Raw genomic sequence first — 14458 nt, forward strand, 5'->3', positions numbered from 1 at the left:
TCTGTATTAGTTATTATATTAAAAGTGATGACATCACAGTGAAGTTGACCTCTGAAACCTTTTGAAGATGGAACGCCATCCTTTCATTATATCATCCTAACATACACGTGACGGACCTTTGATTCATTCTTGTAATTAAACAGACAATTTGAGGTGAAGCTCCACAGGTAGTTCCTCGTATGTTTTAAGGAAGTCTTTCATGAATCAACAGAATGATGCAGGTTTGTTTTTGGATTGTTTTTATTTTTATTTTATTTTTTTTTGGAGCGTCGTGGTCAGGATTTTATTTGGTAGACAGCATCAGCCTGGAGCCTGTTTGGATGACTCATCCACCCCCCCCCCACCCCCCCTCATCCAATCCTACAGTAACTAGTGAGCTTCCAAATATCACCCAGCAATCGGCTTGATGCGATGGGAACAATATCTCATGTTGGTGCTCTTTGTCAGCTGACCTTATCTACAAGGAGGCCCCAATTTCAGTTCATTCAGTTTGTCTTGCGTCAGGATCATCCCTCAGCACTTGACATTATTTGAACCTCTGTGTGTCGTCCCTCTGTGCCTCAGACTCACCGGCTGTGCTCTGACTTTCAGCTCACCTTGGGAGAGACAGCAGCGGCTCTCTGAGCAGGAGGAGCAAATCCACGCTCTCACTCCAAAACACGGAGTGCTATCGATTTCAGCAAAAGTTATCAAATATTTCTGTTATTTTTATCCATTGTTGTTTTTTGCTCCCCAATCGATCTTCATCTTTAAACTAAAAAAATGTGTTCACAGTTTCGCCTGTTTGGATTAAAAATCATAAACTGTATTCATTTCACAATGTGATTTTAACAATAAGTGGAATCAACTCTGAATGATTTAATTCAGACGAGCTGCACATGAGGCCAGGCTCCTGCTCAGTGAGGGTGGGGGGGTCCAGAGTTCTGCAGCAGCCTGCGAAGCTGCAACGTACAAAAACAGCGTTCAAACATTTAGACCTCATTTAAGCAGCGTTCACCTCTGAGGATTACATCAGCCATCAACAGGGCGGCAACACAACGCAGTTTCATGGATACTTTAATCTGCTGTTTATCGTTTTGACAGATTTATCTGCAGACGGAGGTCTTCAGGTACTTATGTTGTCCAACACGCTGCTGAAACAATTAATCTGTGAGTAGACTGATGAAAGTCTGCATCAATTCTGATTATTGGTTAATTATGTTTGAGTTAAGAATGCCAAATGTTTTTAGGTGAATATTACAACATTTTGAACAATCTGACTGAATGACTTTTTATTTCAGCCTTTGTACCCAATACGCAGATATTCTATTTACAATTATATAAAAGAGAAAACAAATCAGAAAATGTAACTGTGGATGATGAACCCGAATCAAATCCTCTCCAGCCATTAAGATGAAGTTATGTCGGTACCAAAAAGCATCGTCCTACAGCTGCAGAGGTTTGAAATCAATGATTGCTGCTAAATTACGGGGCTGGAGGTGGGCAATGTGGCGTGAACTACAGACCATCTCTATTAATAAAAATGATTATACGTTCATGAAGTGAGACATTAACCTTGGAAGAAAACAGCCACGCTCTTCCTTATTCCTCGTGTTTCATGTGCACGGATTATATTTAGATGTTTGTTCAGAAGTGTAAAGATGAAAACATAATGTACCTACAAAACTTTTTTAGTCACCAAATGTGACATCAAAAAGACTTTCAAGCTTCAGTGAACTCAAGCCTGCAACTAGTGAACACTCATTCAGACAATTTGTGATGTTTTTTTTTTTTTTGGTATAATTTATTTTAATTTAAATTTTGCACTCATATGTTTGATGGCTTTTCTTGGTCTCTTTTGGAAGCCAAGAAGAACCAGATTTAATCATAAAATATTCCGACTTGGCGACACACTAAATCAGCATATTAAAAGCTGATATGTCGTCAGTTGTTAACATTGTGATGAAGAACGCGACGAGGTGGCGTGCTCAGGTAAAACAGGAACACTTCAACGGTTTAGGACGTACAACTGTCCCCTCTCTCGTCCTCTCTTCACCGTCCTCACAGACTTTGGACGATTCGAGTAGCAATCGTCTTCCAAACCGACGTTCACTAATGAACCTCCAAGATCACAATGGTGGATAATGCTTAGTAACCCAAAATAATGTAATTGCATTTATATCTCGATAAAAGGTCGGCTAATAAAGACGGTTGTGTGCGGCTGCAGCGGGGGGCCCTCTGTGAAGCCGCTCGGTGAATTGGTGTGTTGCAGAAGGAGAATAATTGGCTGGGAGAGACGGGGAGAAACCAATGCAAGCATATTCTGTCCTGACTGCTTGTGCTGCACATACTAATTGGGTGCTTCTCCTTGGCTTGAAGGTAATGAAACTGCCGTTATCATAACAGCCGGAGCAAAGTTCATTATTTATATCCAAATGCAGTGGGGTGTGAGGGCTGGCTGAGTTTCTGTGCTGCAGCTCTAATCTTTAAGTCACATCTTTCACAACGGATGTACTGTACGACGCACAGTACTGGCAGTATTCATAAAAAAAAATAAAATAAAATAAAAAATCCTCTGCCTCTCTCTCTCTTCCATGGTGATGAGAAGACTGCAGTTGTTTGTAGATGTCTTTTCTTCACGCTGAGTCTCAGGCACATGGATTATTTTTACAGTTTGCTGTTTTTGCTATTGTGTAAAAACGTGGCTAATGTTGAAAATAAAGGGTACGGTGTGTCTGTGCGTCCTGGTGGTGACTCAGACTCACCCATTTCCTGAAAGAAGTATCCATTCTTGGACATCCCACAGGGAGGCGCCTCTGCAGGAGGAAAAAACGGAGAAAGGCAGTAATCACTGATGTGAATCTCGGCAACAGTAACAGGCCCTGCAGGGAGCCATTTTTATTTTGAAATGAGAAGCCCATTATTTGCTATTCTTTTCGCACAGTAATTATCCGTATGAGAGATAGTTACAAATACAAATACAAGCCGTCATCAGACTTTTGTTGGTCTTTTCGTGCAAAGACCTCAGCATTCGAATGCCAAGGATCCCAAATCAAAAATGATAAATCAATTCATACATCGCCTCTCAGCAGGAAGGTTCTGGATCCAAATCCCCAGGCAGGGATCTTTCTGTGAGGTGCCCCCCCCCCACACAGCGCACAGTCTGGCACCTTCAGGTTAATTGCAGGCATGAAATGTTGTTTGCCTGTCCGGGGCGAACCCCGCCGATGTTCAATGGCCACTGTCAGACAAACTGACCACTGATGGTGCTGAGCTCAGCCATAGTGACAAACACTACAGGGTGTCTTTCGTTTGTTTTTGTCGAGATATAAATCTGGTGATAGTGGACATTAAATAAACTATGAATTGTTCCGTGACAGACGATGGCGTGTGTATCCGGAGCCTGATGCATCTTATTGCCCAAAAACTATCACAGACACATTGATGAGTCACACTGCCGCACTGGGAAACATGTTTCTTTGTCACAAAGAACACACACTGTAGTTTGTTCTTAGTCAGTTCCTCACACACGGTCCTGCTGCTGCTGACACCCACTGCTCCACTAAAGGGATTCATCTGCAGCTGAAAATATTCCCAAATAAATGCACCACTTTCTCTCAGATGATTAACATTTTCAAAAATTGCAGTGTTGATCTGTTTAGGGAAATAATGAGATACTTTAAAGAAGTCTGTGTTTGTGAGATGGAGGTCTGCAGGAGAGCAGAAAACCAATAGAGAGCCACAGACAGGGCAGTGAAACACCAACAGATACGATCACATTGTTGTTATCTTTTAATCTTTTTCTGTTATTTGACAATAAAAAATAAAAACTGAATATTGGCAGCCTTATGCTTTAAATTACTGACTAATTTAATTTATTTCTTACATTATGTTGTGCCGAGTCTGAAATCTGACTACAGCAGGCATCAATCAATAATGTACATCGTCCACGGCAGTGAAGTTCTGCAGATGTCATTTTAAATGATCTCTGATTGGGAACCAACTTCACATAAAATGAAAGCATTTCCCTCCCAAAGCTTGAGGAAGTGGTGGGTCACAGTTTGGACGCCTGCTGTGTCCTGGGTGTCCTAAAGGGCCACCTGATGCAGATAAACATGAATATCACTGGTGGCAGTGGAGTCTTAATGATTATTATCCAGACTAATTGATTCCTTGTACAGTCACACTTGTGTTTCCATAAAATGAAATGTTTACAGCGCTGCTGTTATGAAAAGATGAGCTCTGTTTGAATGGTGTTTGTTGCGGAAAGCTGACAAAGACAAAAACATATTTTGGCTGTAGATTTTGTGGATCAGCTGGAGAAATTCCAAATGAAACTCATTGGTTTTATTTCTCAGACGTAGAAATAAAAAAGCTGAAACCAGAGAATGATTCAACAAAAATGATTGCTAACAATCCTCTCTGCATTAAATGAGTCTGTGGTCATTCTTCAACCTGTTGCTGTGATTGAATCGAACATTTAACGTGAAATGACGACACAAGAGAAAGGGATGGGGAGGTGTTTCCTGCTTTCTTTTCCTTTCTCAGCCTCATTATCTTGACAGAGATGTTGGGCGTTGTAACAGGAGCAGAACTACAGAACACAAACTGGATGACTCCTGAGAGAAGCGTACATTAACGGGCAGTGATTATAAAAAGGACACATTCTTTTCACCAGCAAAGGTCCTGACTTTGCTAATACACTGATAATCTGTGGTGAGGCAATCGCTTTGCAATGGCAGGATACAACATGTTTATTTATTTGTTGTTGTTTTTGTTTGTTTGTTTGTTTTTTATGGTGGATCTTTCTTTTTGGAATTAAACTTAATCTGGTGAAGTGCCCCCACTACCAACGCACAGAGAGAGAATTAAGAGTGTTTGTCACGCGGCCCTGTGGATGCGAGCGGCATTCGGATGACACACGGCGCCGAGCGTGGGGGGGCTTTGAAGGTTATTGAGGCATCATGCTAAAGGAAGGGAGGAGGTCAAGCATCAAGCCAATACCTTTACATAATCATCCTATAACCAAAGAGCAGCACATCCTGATTGCTGAACACACACACATCACTGTACAAGTAAGTACACAACCACTTTCTGTTAATGTCAAACATAAAATCCATTTACAAAAATGAAAAAGACTGTCTTTCTTTAAGAGGCCAAATTCGGACCGACTGTGTGAAACAGACAAGGGATGTGATGCAAACCATCTCTCCTCTTGTGTACAAATAACACACATAATCCAATTTTAATTATACAAAATATTCCTTGTTGGGCTCACAAATTAAGAAAAAAATCAAGAGTGAAAGGACTTCGGATTAATTTATCCCCAAAACAATTAGCCTGTGTAATGAAGGTAATGAAGGAGTCTGTAACAGATATTTAAATTTAAAAAGCTTTTTCTGTCAAGATTCCCTCTATGGCACTTAATAGGTAATGTTTTTGTGTTTTTCCGTATTTTTAAATTATACCTGCAAACTGAATCTCCTCAGTGTGATAAAGACCATTTTAAAGGAGTAGTTTAACATTTATGGAAATCTGCATATTTGTTTTCTTGCTAAATGTTAGACAAGGAGACTAACACCACTCTTGTGTATCCATCTTTAATATTATTATTGTGAAAGCAAAGTTCTGTGTCAGACTATGTCTCCGCTGGCCGTGATGACTTTTGGGAGTTTTGCTTTCAACTTCATCACTGGCCAAGAAAACCTCCCAAAAAAAGACAGATTGTTATATCTAGACATTGTAGTTTTGTAAGAATAATATATATTCTTCTGGATTCTGGAGTTTTAAATAAACAGATGAAAAATAAATTCATTGTAATAGTTGGCCCAAATGGACTAAAATGGCACTAAATGATGGCGTGTGTCACATCGGAGGATCCCTTGAAGGGGAGATAAAAATCTTTTTTAAAACCAAATTTAGCTGAAAATGTAATAAACTGATTTATTAGCTCATCATAGCAGCCTTCAGTGTGACTGACAGCTGATGGAGAAAGAGTTTTAAATGTCAGACCTTTATCACAACTCAATGCCTCCACAATAACTTTAGCTGGTCGTTCTCTTGCTCGGTGCTGGGTGATACTTCACAGCAGTGGCGTTTTTCCCTCCGCCAAATAAAGAAATCCAAATCAGTTCCCTCATTGAAGCCGCCACGTTAGCACAAACATGTGGCACCATTTGTCCGACATCCTCTGCTGCTGCTAAGTTTCTGTGTGCATTTGAGTGCGGTGTCACTCACATAAAACAATTTTATTCAAACACCCCCCCCTCCAAATGTGCACGGGGCGATCACATCCCTGTTATGCAGCATGCTTACCTGCAGCTGCTGCATTAAACAAGCGTCTGACAGCACAAACACTCGACCAGCCTGTGAGCGTAATGCAGAGACAGAAATACATGGCATAATGCCTTTCAGACCCTTGTTTACTTCACCTCACCTCACAAAATCGTTTTTTCCCCCGTTCAGTTATTTTTATATGTGCGGCTGAATAAACAAGAGTTATCCTCACAGCTCAGCAGCCGCAGGCACAGCTACAGTTCTTGCATCACAGTGTCTGTTGTGGTCAAGTTGAAGTTTTTTGCACAAATCCTTCTGCTGTCATAAAGGCAATAACACTAATATTGATTATTTCAGACATGCAGCCTGTTACTGTTATGATGGGACCCACACGTGTCAGTTTATTGTCTAAATGATCACCAGAGTCGATATTTGTGCTGAATAAGTCAAAACAGATTTCTTACCATTCACTCCGAGTCTGAGATAAATGCTGCCACATTAACATAAAGGCCGCTGCAGCACAAAGTTAAATAACCCCACAGCTTAAACGTTCTTATTAACAGAGCTGAAGTAGATGTATCACTCTGAATCTCCTCATCTCTTACAGTTCAGCTCAGTTCAAAACAACACAAATACTGAACAGGCCAACATTACAGCACAGTGAACGCAATCACTTTTTTCACGTCTTGTTATGTCGCAACATCGCACTGAAATTATTTTAATGAATTTACTCCCTCGTTGATCTATGCACAATAATGGGGTCAAAGCAGAGCTTTAGAAACTTTAAGACACTGATTCCAAAAGCACAACTGAAATATCCCATGAACTAAAAACGGAGACCTTAAATTCAGTTCTCAGTAGAAACAGCTTTGGCAATAATTCCAGTCATTTCATTTCTTGGGTTTGACCATCAAATCAAATCAGACTTTTTGATTGTTTGCTGAAGTCAAAATGGCAAATATATACGATTCTTTTCCTAATATATAGGCATACCTGAAAAAAAAAGAGAAAAAGAATGAAACGCCTGATATGAAAGTTACTTAGAAGTCTAAATGATGAAAAGCCATCATTTAGACTTCTAAGATGTAGTCGGATATGGCTGCACAATCTCTGTGTGAAAAAGACATCTGAGTCGATTTCCACAGACACACACAAAAAAAAAAAAAAACGTCAAAAAGTCCAAATATCAAACAACTGAAATGTGGGCAAAGGTTTAGTTACAACATCAATGAACTATGTTGAAATTTTATTTTTAGCACACACTGAGATGAACAAAGCCAAATCTTTTTATTTCAATATCCTGGAGGGAGTCTTCTGCTGGACTGCTCATTTATTTATGTGGCTTCCTGCAAACGCTGTACTTCTCTGAACTGCATCTTACTCCGAGTGCTGTGATCGGCAGCGGCATCGTGGCGAGCTGTTTGCCGCTGACAGATGCAGGAGAGCAATTTAGAAGGATTGGAGGGGAGCGCACCATTATCCATGTTACTGGCTGCTAGATGAATGACAGTACAGTGGGAGGGTTACTCTGTTGTAAGGCTTCAGTTTATGGCCAAATTTAAGAGCTCTGTTCTACATTTAAGCATCAAAATTAATGCTAACTCCAGCCAAGGCGGAATGGAAGAAAATAAAACCTTTATCTTTGACTGTAAGAAACAAAGTGCATTATTATAATATTCTGGAGAAACACAGCCAACTTAGTTTGTCAAAGTTGAATGAGCTATTAACTAACAGTGAGACAGCAATCTACACTGTAAATTGAACTCCCTTTTAACAGTGTTACTTCACAAACCAAGTGTAAAATATGAACACGTTTGTTATGACCAGTAACACTGATGTAAAATGTAAAACCATGCCACTGGTATTAAAATGTACATGAAATAATCACTCAAAGAAATCGGTGAATGAAAAACAAGTTGTTCCATGAAAATGACTGATGGCCTGAGCTGCACTGATCTTTTGTCTTGTTCGTAGCGGGCTGAAGGGGCAGGATGTGCAGGAGTAACAAAAGAGATGCCATGTCACTGTCCCAGTCTGTAGAAACACAAAGAAAACTTGGATAACGTGTTCTTTCATTTCGAAACTGTGGAGAATTCCATCAGACTCCACCTTTTGGCCACTGAACCCAGCTCTAGCTGATCTTGGGGGATAATAATCTAATTTAAGCTGTTACATGAACATGGCAGAAAGTTTAAAGTTTACATGTTGAGTCCAGCTTCTCTTACCTGAAGGCTGACAACATTGTTGGGGCTCTGAAGGTCCTGTTGACAGCTAATGCTCAAATCCAAATTGACAACGTTGACTGCATGAGCCAGTGTTATCTACATATTTGACCTAAGAGAGGTAAATAATCACAGAACTGTAGAAAACGGAGTGAAACTTGATTGGCCGCGTCCGAAGGCTAACGAAGCGCTAACGCTAGCATGAAACAGAAGCGACAGGTGATTCGTCAGTAACACAACGACGATGTCACCATTTTCCTGTCTTGGAAATATCGGGCCAACACAAACACATCTTTTGTGTGAAAATACCGGTCGAACAGGGATTGATGTCGACGTGATACTCACCCGACTCTTTGGCGGTGCCTTCTCGTAGGAGGAGGAAAAAAAAAATGGCTGCCGTTCGGCTGTCTAACGGCGGTGCCCCCCCCCCCCCCGGTCAGGTGACGTCACCGCGGCTGTTTCCGGTCAGTTTCAGAACCAACAGTCGGACTTTCACTCGGGGACGTTCTGCTTTAATGAGCTCAGGCCTTTTACGTGCTCCATCCTCTGATGGCCTCTGATGAAGACTGCTCTGTTGTGAAATCAGAAGCAGATTCATTCGGATCCTGCCAGTTGAGACATACTGACAACTACAAGACCCATAAAGCACAAAGACACCAGGCCCGTCTCGGTGCCAAGAGTCTGGAACCCATCAGCACTTACTGGCACAAATTTATTCCTTACATGTTTATCTATACATGGAAATGTGAACGTCAAATAGTGCTTTCTGCAGCTGAAATGAAACAAATGGGAAAGATCTGATGTGTGGAACAGAGAAAAACAGCTGAAATGAAGATTTAACGTGAAAGCTGGTTAACTTGTGATTGCAAAATATTTCACTGTTGTCATTATAAAAAAAAAAACTGATGATATACAGTAGAAAAAGTACACATCACCATAGCTGCATCAAGAGATAGTCGTGTTTGTGTGTCTCTTTGTTGTTTGTTTTTCGAAGAAGCTTCCCGTTTCACTTGAGTGCCAGCCTCTAACAGAGCAGATGGTAAAACTTCATGTTTCAAAATCTGACGGAATTGAGTCTGTCTGTGCACAAGCAGCAGTTGCATCACAGCAAAGGCATGCACCGACATGTGAACTAACAGAAACGCACTGTAACGCCTCACCGTCGTCCTCCCTGCACACAAACGCACTCCGCTGTGCCGTCTTCCATTTTTAATTTCACCATGTTTATCACTGTTTTGTTTTGTTTTTTTAATGCTGGAAGATATTTCATAAATCCTAACTCGTATTGTCCAAGAGAGAGAGAAAGACTAAAGAAAACTGCTTTAATGTGAATAATTCCACATTTTCATCACTGAGACGATGATGTGTATGCAAAACAGCCTCCATCTCCCTCCATCTTTCAAGCACACACTCTGGTATCTATAAACACTTAGTGGTGAGATCATCCGCCCGGGTTTTCCTAGAGCCACTTCTGAGTGATATATATGGCAGAGATGAAAAAAACTGATAATTTCATTATTTCCTACTGAAGATATCTTAATCAGATGTAGGTGCCTACAGAAGCTTTACGCTTCTGAAACATTTCTTTCATTTTTTTTTTTCTTAATAAATTGTATCATACGTTAAATTTAAATTTAATTATAAGCTGGACCTTTAAGTGCTGCTGGATTGTAAGATAACTGACATTTACTGTGTTATCCCCTTTACGATGAAGCCATATAAAATATGAGTTGGATACAAAAACCAATTTCGCTAAAGAAATTAGTAAAACATATACATTTTCTCATCCTCCCATCATGATGGACAGCCACAGAAATACAATACCTTTGGGAGGCTGGTTAAGCTGGTAAATAGCTGGTTCAGCGCACTTCTAAATTCACTGCTTATACATGAAAATCTGACAAATAACACGTATTCATATTTCTGTCTTTTGTGTCCTCTCAGGTATCAAAACAGTTTCTACAAAATCCATAAATGAGTGAGACTTTTTAAAAGCTTTAGACGTTATGAAGGTGTTGCAATGGAATACGGCAAATTTTTGCAATCAAACGAATTCAAATAGAGGTTAAATAGAAGTCACTGAGGCGAGCTCGTCAAGATAGAGAAGCATGAATCAGTTTGTGCTGAAAATGTTTGATAACTTTCTGCTGAAAAGAGGAAGCCGCCTGGTTGCAGGCAGGAAGTGAGAGCTGGTAGGAGCGGTAAAGTACAGCACAAACGTCTCATCGCTGTCACTGATCTGGAGTCAGATCTTTCATCACTGCTCGACATACACAGGAGGGAAATATCTGCCAGTTGTTTGGGTTTGCATGTCACAATCCCACGAGCAAAGCGTTTGTCCCTTGATGTAAAGTCAGTGTACACCACATGACAAGCTCTTCCTTCCTGATAAACCCAAACCTTGAAACATCTGATATGAGATATCTGCTAAGAAAAAAAAAAAAAGATGGCAGGCAGCTGTTTGTCGCTGCTGCAGCAATTGTGGTTTTTGCCTCACTTCGAGGATGAGTGGCACAACGGGTAAGAGCTTCAGCTTATTTTAGATGCCTCTACAGTTTCTGTCTCCTGAACAACAAGAACCTACAACCATGAGCAGCGAACGGAACACCCCAACCTCTTCATGCAGATGTTTACATCATCACAAACATCTGCATGAAGTACATCCAGGGACGCTGAAGCCCTGTAGGTGTTTGCACACCTCCATTACAGTTAAACACTGCAGGAAACTCAGCTCCTCCCAACCTGGGCTGACGCAGCCATACAGAAAACTGAAGTGGTTGTTTCAGTAATGAAAGCCAAGTGAGAAGAAAAATATTCTAATCATACTCTACAGGCCTCCACAGACAAACCTGGTGCAGCGTGGTCATAATCTGAGTGGGTCCAAAGCAGGATGAATATATTTTTAGTAGGAGATGTACAAAATCAGCGGGGGAAGTCAGCATGGAGTTTAAATAATGGCCATCACCTCTAATCCCCCTAAAAGCAGCAGGAGGTTTAGTGTTTTACAGAGTCACCAGAGAAGCCAGAATGTGCGTACATCAAATACCAAGATGGAGGCATCCGAAAAGCAGAAGGGAAGGCACGCTTATTCTATATCGTCAGTATTTACACCGTTTGTGTCAAGAATGCAAATGTTCTGTGGTTCAGTCATATTGGGGTATGTTTAAATGTTTAGAACGGAGACGTCATCGAAAATAATGTGGGAAAAGTTCCAAATGGGCAGACTGAGCTCTTATTTACACAACAGGAAGTGGTGGGAATTGGCTTAAAGGATAAGGATGAGATAATTGATTCTGTTAGTGTCAACAATGTATGTCTCCTAATACTTTCCTGCTTCCACTGCACCGCAGTAGGTCCAGAATCACTCTTCTTAAAGGCTAAGTTAGCTGGGCGCTGTGTATTTTTGTTTCTACATATTTTTATAATACTATTAAAATATGCATAAAAAATTAAGCATATTCATTTAAAAGAACAAAACTGTCACAGCAATCAGTTTGTATTCCGAGAAGGAGATAAACCCTGAACGTGAACTGTGCGGCCTTACTTTGAGTCGCGTGTTGCCTAAAAACTGCAGATGTAACACACCTCAGCAGTCCTGCTGCAGGTATTTAAAGGGAAAGACCGAAAGGGTGACTTTATTGGCACAAATCATTCGTTACTTCGACCCGACGCAGACTTTAATTGCTTGAAAAAATGGTTTTGATGGTATTTAAATATTCCAAGACAACAGGAAGTCAATTTATACGACCCACGGCGAATACATAAACCAGCCGGGCTGTAACGGAGCCAATGCGGGCCGGTCTATTGCAGGGCAGTGCACTGCAGGTACATGCAAAACAGATGCCAGGACCCCCGGGGGGGACGAACTGTGGAATTTATGGGCAAGGTGAGGCTGAGAGTCCAAAATAAAGAGTGCAAGAGATTAAAAGGCGCCCCCGCTGTGTTTGTTGGGGAATCTACGAGGGCCGGGCCAGCATCAAGGAGGAGGTCGGGCCTTTTGTTGGCTAATTGTGCCCAGAGGCTCTCCTGGCACCCGTCCTCTCTGGAGCTGTGGGCGTTGAGAGATCCCAGACAGAGAGGGAATTCCTCCCGATGCTCTGCTCCGCTTTGAGCCGCTCCGTTGCTCGTATACACATTTTAAACAGCAGGCCCACATTTGGCCTTTATTTGTCTCCCTTTATATTCCCAAGAATTTTCTGAAGAACTTCAGACAACACGCTAATTACACACACGTTGTAAATGGCAATTTACAGAATGTGTTTGCATGGTATTTCCCAACAGGCGCGGGGGCGTACCGGAGCCCGAAGGGAGGGGACACACTTAGGCATTTTGTTTTCTCAGGAGTGAAACATACTGAAGACATTTACTTTGACGTACTTCTGCAGTTCATTAACTCAAATTCAACCTGTTACTGGTCACCTCCATAAAGAGGCGAGTCAATCAACAGAAAAACTGATCATCTATTTTGAAAATCTCTCAGGTAATCATTTTAGATTCTACAAAGTCAATATCAATCAAATTTTTTTAATTTGTGCATCAAAATATGAAATCTAAATATCTGAGCTGAGGTTTAGTAAAAATAACTGCTGAGTAATTGTGAGCTACAACCCCACCATCAACCTTCTGGGGTAAAAGCGTATGTGAGTATATGTTAAACATATGATTCTGTACTAATGGTCACGGATTGACTGGCTTTAGGAAAAGACGGCAGCCTGGGTGTGACTCCCCCCTAAAGGAAATAAAAAAGTATTTCCACAACATCACACCATATCTCTCGTCACTTTGGTGAACAATCAGAGATCCTTTTTCACGGGAATCGATCCTCAACTTCTACTCTGTTAGACCTTTACTCCTTTCATAATTATTACGACCACTACATGTTGCCTAGCAACTAAACTTAAGAACTCATTTTTTAACAGTCTCGATGTTCACAGGAGCTCAGAATGGTGGCGAATTTCTGTTTTCTGGGATCGCACCTCCACCGTGCCGCCATCTTTACCGACTCTAATGCTGGATCGGCCACATCATGCCGCTTTGGGAAAAGTCTCAGGATCTACCAGGAAGAAAGTGGCTCCTCTGGCTCTAATTTGAGACGGGAAGCCAGGCCCCCAGCAGTGTGTTTGCCGTACTGTAACCACTGAACCACATCAGTGAGCTGTTCGAGGCCAGACTTGGTTTGGATGATGTAATCCGTGAAGAAACATGACTTGGCTCGATTAGTCAACTCATCATAAACAGACCAGGTCACATTCAGTTTACAGCTTAATCAGGACAAACTGTGCGGTCTCATCGGATTCACATTCTCACACTTTGTTATTTGCCACTTCTTCTTTTTTCTTTCTTTTTTTTTTTTTGGTCAACACCACCTGTTAACAGAAACCATCTTTCAGATTTTCATACTTGGAGCTTAATTCAAACTGAAGCTTGAACTCCCGTCGCTGCAGATTGAGACGTGAGGCGGTCAATAACAGCTCACCTTTCCAGCGGCCACACAACCTTAGCTCTCAATCAATATTTCAAACAGGAGCCATCAAGCCACAAAAACCTACAATCAAATACATTTTAAGGCATGACGCATGGCGTGGCTGATCCTGCCAATGAAAAGCCTTCCACAGGGCTGACATGATGCGGCTAATCGTTCGGCTGATCGACAAAAAAATCTGAAACGAATCAGTTAATTGTTTTCCAGGAGATTTTTTTTTTTTTTTTGACTAAATGAAACGAGCTGAACTGTCCTCCAGCCAGACGTCTGAGGTAAACACGGCATTATTTGACAGATGCATTCATCCAAGGAAACTTGAACTACAATGAGTCACATCAAATCTACTTTTGTCCCTCAGTTTCCTTGAGAAAGAAAAGCAGGAATCCTTTTCAAACTCAAGGGTATAATGAAGAGCATGTTTGCAGTGAAGCGCTCCCCACGTTTGCAGTGAAGGATGATTATATTGTTAACAAGGAAATTTACCACCACATTGTGACAA

At 41.2% G+C, this 14458-nt stretch overlaps 1 protein-coding gene across 4 annotated transcripts in view; it reads right to left on the bottom strand.

Annotated features, from left to right (window-relative positions):
- slc4a11 (solute carrier family 4 member 11) overlaps positions 1-14458 on the bottom strand; it is a 77001-nt gene that overhangs the window by 38822 nt on the left and 23721 nt on the right. For all 4 annotated transcript variants that reach the window (XM_029493090.1, XM_029493091.1, XM_029493093.1 and 1 more), the window contains one exon: positions 2745-2795. In XM_029493090.1, coding sequence (XP_029348950.1) covers positions 2745-2795 — 51 coding nt within the window. The remainder of the gene's footprint in view (positions 1-2744; positions 2796-14458) is intronic.

Source organism: Echeneis naucrates, chromosome 22, assembly GCF_900963305.1.
Source record: "Echeneis naucrates chromosome 22, fEcheNa1.1, whole genome shotgun sequence".
NCBI lineage: Eukaryota > Metazoa > Chordata > Actinopteri > Carangiformes > Echeneidae > Echeneis > Echeneis naucrates.